The sequence below is a fragment of the Polistes canadensis genome, unplaced genomic scaffold (assembly GCF_001313835.1).
Source record: "Polistes canadensis isolate GaletaPanama2010 unplaced genomic scaffold, ASM131383v1 scaffold_19, whole genome shotgun sequence".
Classification (NCBI taxonomy): domain Eukaryota; kingdom Metazoa; phylum Arthropoda; class Insecta; order Hymenoptera; family Vespidae; genus Polistes; species Polistes canadensis.
In genome coordinates, this window is record NW_014569566.1 from 367412 (window position 1) to 376508 (window position 9097).

The following is a 9097-nucleotide window of genomic DNA, read 5'->3' on the forward strand; positions in this document are numbered from 1 at the left end:
AAAAATCATGCAAAGAAGGGTTAAATCAAAATGCAATTGACTTTTCACGCTTAACTTACGTTTCATTGTTTTTTTTTCCTTGTCTTTTTTTTTTCTTTTGTGTAATTAACTTCAAGTTAATTTGTTTCAATTAATAATAATTCGTACAGGATTATTATTAGTAGTATTCGAAAAAAACTTGTGTGTGATTTGTTTTTCAAAGATTTTTTTGATTCGCTTTAAGGAAAAAGAATTTGACCGCATTGTGCCAGTCGTGTTTCTATTTCTCGCTAATTGGTATTAAGACAATTAGCGTGATCGCGTACACAAGAGAGAGAGAGAGAGAGAGAGAGAGAGAGAGAGAGAGAGAGAGAGAGAGAGAGAGGCTTAATTACGCGTCAAGACAAAATAAGAATAGTCCTTGATAGTGTGTAAGATATCCATCTAAAGAAAAGATTTCTTAGTTGAATGCGAATCGTTTGAACAATTTCCACGAAAATCATTCTCTTTACCTTTCTACACTACGACGAATTCCAACTCACGAAATTATGGTGGTGGTTTACGAGATGCCAACTCGAAATGCCGTAACGGTTGGTATGTACTACCGTGCTAGATTTTAATGAAAGGAACGGACGGAACATTGACTAATTGCGTAAACATAATACTCGTAGTATTATATCGTCTATTTAGTGTTAATACAAAATAATACAGAGAATTCGATCACAAACATTTCTTCTTCTTCTTCTTCTTCTTATCCGTTTTACGAAATAATTTAGTTGTAAATTAAATTCAACTGTGTTCGAGAGTTGATTGAAAGGTTTTCGCATCTCACATCAATAAAACAAAAGCTTGTAAATATTTTTTAATTTTTTTCTTTTTTAAATAAAAGTAAGCTCGAAGAGAATAAATTGTTTTTACGTTTGACACGAAAACTTTGAAAACTCTTCATCCATTCATGTATTATTTTTAAATACGTATAGTAATATCATATAGTCTTTTCTTTTCTCTTAATTTAATTTTATTTTATTTTATTTTGTTCTTTAATGGAGAAATAATTCTAGTTCGTTAAATTCTTAATCTCGATGCAATCGCGACGAGAGTCAACGAAATAGCTCGAGGCTTGAGAAAAAGTTTCTCTTCTCATTCTTTTGAAATATTTGCCCCCGAGGAACAACTGTACGGCACTGTATAATTTGTTTTCACAGAATAACGATCAATCAAAATATTAACAGCATTGTCGAATATTTTAACGACGGTAGTAGTAATAATATTGAAATGATAGTAAGAAAATGTTTTATACACTTAATCCTATTCTATAATTATACATACCTCTGTATTACGTTAGAGAAATCGTCATATGTGGTTTAGATTTAACATAAATTATCTTACCGATCAAAAGTTTGGATCTACATTACTGAGTTTACATTTCACGGTTTATTAACGAATTATAAGTTCTATTTTTGTTATTATTTTTTTCATTCTTGCACGTGTTCTCGTATCAGGGTTTCTCAAATTTGTCCACTTATATCGATCACCCTTTTAATCGTGCTGGATAGTATTATAGATTCTTCACTATTATAAACTCGCGGTCATGTTTATACCATGTAACGTTGCTAAATGAATTTTCGATTAGTTTAGGAATTTGTAAATTTTGCTAATATTTATGCTACCAACCTCGTACGTGGTTATCAGTTACAATAAAGTTAAACTACTTTACCGTTATGAAAATTTGTCAAATTTCGTAACAATATTATCTTAAAGATTGTTGTTTAGATTCTCCTCCCCTTCCTCCTCATTTTATTAGGACTTTGTCCTGTTACAATAGCTTTTTTTTATTACTATTTCTAAAAGCGATTTATTATTAGGTTTTCTTTTCGTTTATTATTAATAATATTAACGAATATATATTTGATATGTTTTTATAGCCGTGCGACGTTTGGTCTATGGGAGTGACACTTTATTCATTGGTGACCGGAAAAGTACCATGGGACGGTGCGGGAAGTATAATTGGCGTACAAGATGCTATTCGTACGGAGCCATTAAAATTTCCAGAAAGACCAAAGCTCTCACAGGATTTACGCGATCTCATAGAAAGGATGTTGGCCAAACGACCAAACGATAGAATATCTTTGCAATGTTTGAAGGAACACGTTTGGTTGACGAATACTGGGAAAGATCCATTACCTAGCGAAGCGGACAATTGTAGATTACAAGTTACGGTTACGGACGAGGAAGTAGAAAGGGTTGTCACCAAAATACCAAAGCTGGATACTTTGATTCTCGTTAAGAAAATGCTCAAACAACACAGTTTTCAAGTAAGTACAAAATCAATTGAAAAATCGTATACACACAACGTTACAAATTTTAAACGATTATAAGAAATATAATATCTCGATTAAATTGAAAAATAAAACAGTAAATTTGACCGATAAAAAAAAAATCACAAACAAAATGGTTTCTACGTTAGGCACAAAATTTGATCCAACTCATCTATAAATTGCAGTTTGTAAATTAGAATTATGTAACTAATCCTGATTCGCGTTGGTCGTATTTCATTTCGTAGAAAGGAAAGGATGTTCAACGTGTCGTCATATTTCTAAGACAATAAAGCTCACATCTGTATATTTATATATATATATATATTTATCATTCGAAGGATCATTACGAGCTCGAGTTAAAGTACACACAACAACATTCAGTTGTGTATTGTTGTTTATTCTATACGCATATTATTCATGCGAAAGCACCGTCTCGAAAATGTTCTCTCTTACCTATCTTATTTCAAAGAAACTTTTCTCTCTCTCTCTCTCATACACACACACACACGTTTTCTCTTTTTTTTCCGTCAGTGCTTTATCCTGATATTCGGTTGATATAACATTTCGTATATTATCATTCTCCGTTCGTCGAGTCTCATACTTCCTCTTGTATATCCCCCGTAACTCGCTCGTAACTCGCTTTGAAATTCGATTGCACGTTTAGGGATGCGGTATATCGTGACCGCAATATGTGCGGATACGTAATCCAGCTCTATTGTACATACGATATCGGCCATCGTGCTTTTATACGTTTATTAGAATGGATAAAGTGATGAAACAATATAAGAAGACATCCTATGGCCATTTTGATAGATCATCTAACTCAGCTCAAAGGAATATCTCGAGTATACACACGTATATATCGTTTCTTTCATATTTTACATGTCTCTAGAAAATTTTTCTTTATTATTTAAACGCTTATAATTAGAAGAAGAAGAAGAAATAAAAAAAATATATAAAAACAAAGAAAAGAAAAAAAAATCTAATGGATAAAAACGACGAGGCAAAATTTTGAATCCGTTTTTATAAAATAAACGACAGAAAATAAGAACAGGTAGTTGAAGTTTCCTTGCATTCGTTAGCGATCTCAAAGAATTAACTTTCTCTATGTGTGTATGTATGTACATGTGTGTGCGCGTGTGTTTCTTATTTTTTCTACCTCCGAGCGGAAACTTGTCAACTCCTGGGTTAAAGTTAAAAAGTCATTTCGTCTTGACCTTTTTCTTTTTCTCCTGATGTTTCTTAGGATATCTAAGAATTGCATTGAATTTCAATTACGTAAACTACCTTGATCTTCTCGTCTTCGCTTAAAGACATTTCCTTCCCCTTTCTCCCTTTCTCTCTTTCTCTCTCTCTTTCATTCATCTTCTTTCATTTTGTTATTTCCTTTCTCTTTTTTTATTATTATTATTATTTTTTTTTTTCTTTAGAAAATAACAAAGCTTATCAATTTTTCCTATCTAGTTAAAATAGATCGTTACGAGATTGAAGTCAAGTTGAAACGATCCTTAACGATTTCGTTGAATTTTATAGTCATTAATGTTAATGATCCTCATTAGCATTATATTAGAATGAGAATTGTTGTTTTCTAATTGTTTTGCCTGAAGATAGGCAACACTCCAGACATCATCGATAATGTTGTTTGCTAATGCCATCTATCGGGAAGAAATTTTGCTAGTGCATCCTGCAAGAAGTAATATTGTATTAATAAAAAACATTTTCTACGTTATCGACCTAGTACAGTGGGTTGTCTGATTTCAGGCGCAATTTATTAATAAATTACAATATATTTCCAATATATATATATAAAATTAAATATTAAAATTTAAATATAAAAGTAAATTAATTTTTTAGAAAATTCGCGTTTTATTAAAGATTTCGTAATACTAGTTAAATATAGAAAACTTTAATTTATTAATTCTTAATCCTGTACCATATTTTTGGTTATATAAAATGCGAGTGCTGACATATCCAACTTGGCATAGATGTCAAGACTATGCAAAATCCTCGTATAAAGCATTTGCCGTAAGTACGGTTGCCGAGAGAGAAAAAATAAAGAGAGAGAGAGAGAGAGAGAGATAAATAGAGGTGGATAAAAAGAAATGAAGAGAAAGAGAGAGAGAAATAGAAAACGCACACGTGAAGAAGGATTTAAAGGGGTCGGATTCATTCGTAGAGCTAAACGTGAGAGGAAAAGAGACAGAAGAATTGATATATGTAGTCGAACAAATGCGTTCTCGTTTCACCTAAGTTCTGGGACAAAAAAAAAAAAGAGAAGTAAAGAATGAAGAATGGGGAAAAAAAAGTAAAGGAGGAAGGAAGGCAAAAAATGTGTCAGAATAAAATAAAGAGAACAACAAAAATTTGGATGGGGGAGGGTGGGAGAGTGAACTAATTTATTTGTTTTAATTTTCATTGCAGAATCCATTTCTACCGAAAAGAACATCTGGCAGAATTTCTGGGGGAAACGAAGGGGGGGATCACGCGACGGAGGAATCATCTCTACCTTTGGAAGGAACTGCAGAATCTTTGATCCAACGTGCAACTACTTCGAGGAATATTAAATCCGAAAGATTTCAGAGATCTGGTAGAAGTAATTCAGCACCGGATTCGTACGATTGGCAGGCGAACAACAGGTGAAACATATTGAAATACATTTTCCTATTTTTTTTTCTTTTTTTTTCCTTTTCGATTCGTCGAATGAAACAAAATATAAATTGCGTTGAATAAATTGAACGAGCTTTTTAGTTTAAAAAAAAAGAAACGAATGACTGAAAAAATATGAGTTTCGAAGAAAAGAAAAGTTAAAAAAAAAAAAAAAAGAAAAAAAAAGAAAGGATAAGACATAGAGCAATCGCATTCAGTGTTTGAAGTTTGTAGAAAGTGGTGGTGGAGATTTAATCATCGATTTTATATATTCAGCGTTATCAATCATATAGTGATAATTATCCTTCAGGCAAATATCAATGGAGAGTCCTCTGCCCCCAGTGACGGAAGCGTCGAATCAAGAAGCAGAAATCGAAAAGCGGTGATACGTTCGTCAGTAAATCCGTCGATCGAATTAATTAATTAATTAATTAATTAAAAGCAGCAGCTGTATGTGTGTTTGTGAGTGTGTGTGACAAGAGGTCGACGAAAACAAATGTCGATACGATACGAATCAACGAAAATCAATCATTCTTCCACGTTATTAATTATCATCGTCGATCTCTATCTCGCGTTGTCTTTTTCTCTTTTTTCTTTTTAATTTTTATTTTTTTTTTTCTTCCATTTCGATTAATAATAAGAAAACAAAAAAAGAAAAAATGTTCAACTGGAGAATTCGGTGCACAACATGAGATGAACGTTTTCTTATGACGGGTGAGGGAAAAAGAAAACAACAAACAAACAAACAAACAAACAATCCGTTTGTAACGAATTAGTTCGTAATTGTTAGTTTTAGTTGCATCGTTTCGTAAAAAATTGGTTTCACGGGAAACTATTGCATTGAACAACCCATATATATATATATATATATATATACATATATGAGTCGTTAAACGAGAAATGAGATTAAAATAATTAATTAATTAATTAATAAAAACAAACCAGAGATAGTGATATCTCGAATGATCGAAAAGTTTCTTCCGCGAGTTATAGTTTTGACGTATATAAAATAAATAAAAAAAAAAAAAGAAAAGAAAAAAGAAAAGTAAAAAAAAAAAGGACGATCAATGCGAGTTCATTAAAAATGAATTGATTGAATAATTAAATAAATTTCGTCGAGATATAGGAAGACGCGCGTTATTGCTATGCAATCTTTAGAAAGTAGAAGATATTCTTGAATAATAATAACACTCGATTATAAAATATTTCATTTACAAATCCGGTCCGATGCCGGTTAAAATGACGATGTTTTAAATGATGTCGCAAAAAAAAAACAAAAAAAAAAAAGAAAGAAGAAGAAGAAGAAGAAGAAGTAGCAACGAACATGACAATTTATTAACGAATATTAAATCTCGATCGGTTTGTATAAAATATCTCATCAGCTCTATCGGAAATTAATTAAAACCTTTCTCTTTTTTCGTTTTCGATAAAAAAAAAATAAAAAAAAAAACACAAAAAATGAGCTTCGAACGTTGTCGGTTGGATATTACCTACCGTGCCAAAAAAAAAGATAGATGGAATTAATAAGAATCATCGTTGTGGGTAAATATAACGAAGTGATTGGGGGATTCTCTTTGATTCAAAAAAAGTAAAAAAAAAAAAAAGAAGAAAAAAAAACAAAAGAATTCGATTGGCCGGATTTAGAATTTGCACGATACGAAATAGTACTGTGTTATTAGAGATTAACCCTTTCGCTACGGGAGTGTTCTCCGTGGAAGTGACGCTGCTGTACGGAGCACTGCGCCGCCAGAGTAGCGTCACTGTACGGAGGCTTTGCTCCGAAAAATGTCTTTCGTACACTAGCTCGTTCGCCAGTAAAGACCGACGTAGAAACGTGGCTTGCCCCCTCTCTTACAATTACATTTCAACTTTATTTTCTTGCCTATTTTTGCACATACGAAGATACACTTTAAAACACTTTCAATGTATTTTTTAATTCTACACAACTTTTGTTTAAAACTTTTTTCGATTTAATGCCTAGATTCTAAGAGACGGCCGTTTTCTACTCTTTTTTACTCTTTTTTACCCTTTTTCTCAAAGATCTCTTGATCCAATTGCAAATAAATTAGCACCATACGATTCAGCGTCGTCGAGTTACTATTATATCAAGTTTTTTGCCAGTTACCACAATTAGCTCAGTTTTTATTTAATTGAGCATTTTAACCGGCAGATGAAGTCGCCTGCCTATAGGCGACGCTCGTACACACAGGACGGCGCGCGGACGTCGCCTATAGACGACGCTCGTAGTGAAAGGGTTAAGACGATGCGGAATATTCAAATGAGGATCGTAGGAACCGTGTATATAATATTATATGTAAATATTGCATATAGTTTGCATTCTATTTCAAATGGTACAGGGTTTCTCAAAGTATAGCTATTGTATAGTGACCCTATACAAGAATGTTGTTAAAATTTGAGCCAACAAAATTCTCGAATAGGGGCAAATTGAAAATTCCCATTGGGCAATTATTACGCGGACGGAAAAGATAATATGGTTAAATAGGGGGAGAGGTTGGCAAGTGGAAAACAAAGTTTTAGAAGCCCTGGGGATTAGAATACAAATTAGTTCAAAGTAAGTAAATCATTTTCAAAGAATTATTTGTTGGTATTATTATTATTATTATTATTATTATTATTGTTTTATAGAATAGTTCTGGGTATCGTGAAATCAATTGAATTTTTAATTCTCTACGCACTGTGCTCGTATTTTACAAAGGGAAATAAAAAAAAAAGAATTATTGGACTTCGACGAAAATTATTCACGAAAAGTTCATGATATTATATACAACGATTTATCCTAAATTATCGTTCGAATAATTATTATTATTATATTTCGTAGAAAAGAAACGAAAAAACCGAAAAAGCTAATGTTTTTTGTGTCGCACTTTTTTAGTTCGAACGATTAGGAAGATTAATTGAGGCACGTTGGCGTTTAATTAAATAATATTTAAACAAACGATCTAATATAAGTGTGTTTGAACATTCCGAATTCGTTTAATAACGTTTATAATGAATTACATAGCTTTAAACAAAATCGCATCGATGAATGAATTACTGTTTAATTATAAGAACCAAAAAGAACAAACAAACAAACAAAAATATAACTCTCCTCGTTAATTAGATTTAATCCTTAACACATTTAACAGAAAAAAAAACCTTTCTTCTTCAAATTATTGATCGATTATTCAACGAAGTAGAGAATGGAAAGAAAAAAAAAAAACAAAGTAAAAATATAATACTAATAATAATATTAATATTTATTAATAATAATAATAGTGTGTTAATAACAAATTTGCATGAGATGAACAAAACTTCTTCGTTGAAGGGTTAACGAAAGAAAACGAAAGATGACAAAAAAAAATTACAAAAATACCGTAGAGAAAAAGAGAAGAAAAAAAAAAAAATATGAAAGAAATAATTTTACAAACTTCCTTCGCGAAAAGTAGATTATATCGTCTATTTTTTTTTTCTTTTTTTTTTTTCTTCTTTTATACGATTGTATGAAAATCTATTTCTTCTTCTATCATTCTATCACTCTCTCACTCTCTCACTTTCTATCTCTATTTCTCTCTTTCTCTCTCTCTCTCTCTCTCGCACTTTTTTTCGTCACAAATAACTTCTCTTTCTTATCAGAGAAATATAAAAAAATATTGCTAATCTTATATTTAGAACGGAAGCATAGATCGATGACGTACGCTTGGAAAAGAAATAAAAAAAAAAAAAAAAATTACATATATATATATATATAAAACAAAACAAAAAAAGCACCGATAGCTGGAGAGGATCAATAAAAAAAAATAGAAAATAAAATTAAAAAAAAAAGAAGGAAAAAACACACAAGCTTTCACACGCCGTACAACCAATGGTGCTTACTTAGCACACGACCAAGAGAATGGTGACCATAATACAAACGTTGTACATAAAAAAGAAAAGGATTAGTGAGATAACGAAATATAAAAATAAAAAATGGATAAATGGGAAAGAGAAGAAAGGATGATAGGAGGGGGGTTGGGTGGTGGTATAAGATAATGTGAAAAAAAAAAGAAAAAAAAAAAAAAAACTCGTGATTTAGTCGGACCTTATTAAGACCACGGGGGACCATAATACAAAAATGTGTGAATCTTAACGAATAGCTTACGGGAACTCGCGGACAG

At 31.5% G+C, this 9097-nt stretch overlaps 1 protein-coding gene across 2 annotated transcripts in view; it reads left to right on the top strand.

Moving 5' to 3' along the window:
- Positions 1-6234, top strand: part of LOC106793839 (probable serine/threonine-protein kinase DDB_G0278845) — a 70799-nt gene extending 64565 nt beyond the window's left edge. For both annotated transcript variants that reach the window (XM_014761077.1, XM_014761078.1), the window contains 3 exons: positions 1905-2294; positions 4719-4933; positions 5254-6234. In XM_014761077.1, coding sequence (XP_014616563.1) covers positions 1905-2294; positions 4719-4933; positions 5254-5329 — 681 coding nt within the window. In that variant the 3' untranslated portion in view covers positions 5330-6234. The remainder of the gene's footprint in view (positions 1-1904; positions 2295-4718; positions 4934-5253) is intronic.
- The last annotated feature ends 2863 nt before the right edge of the window (positions 6235-9097 follow it).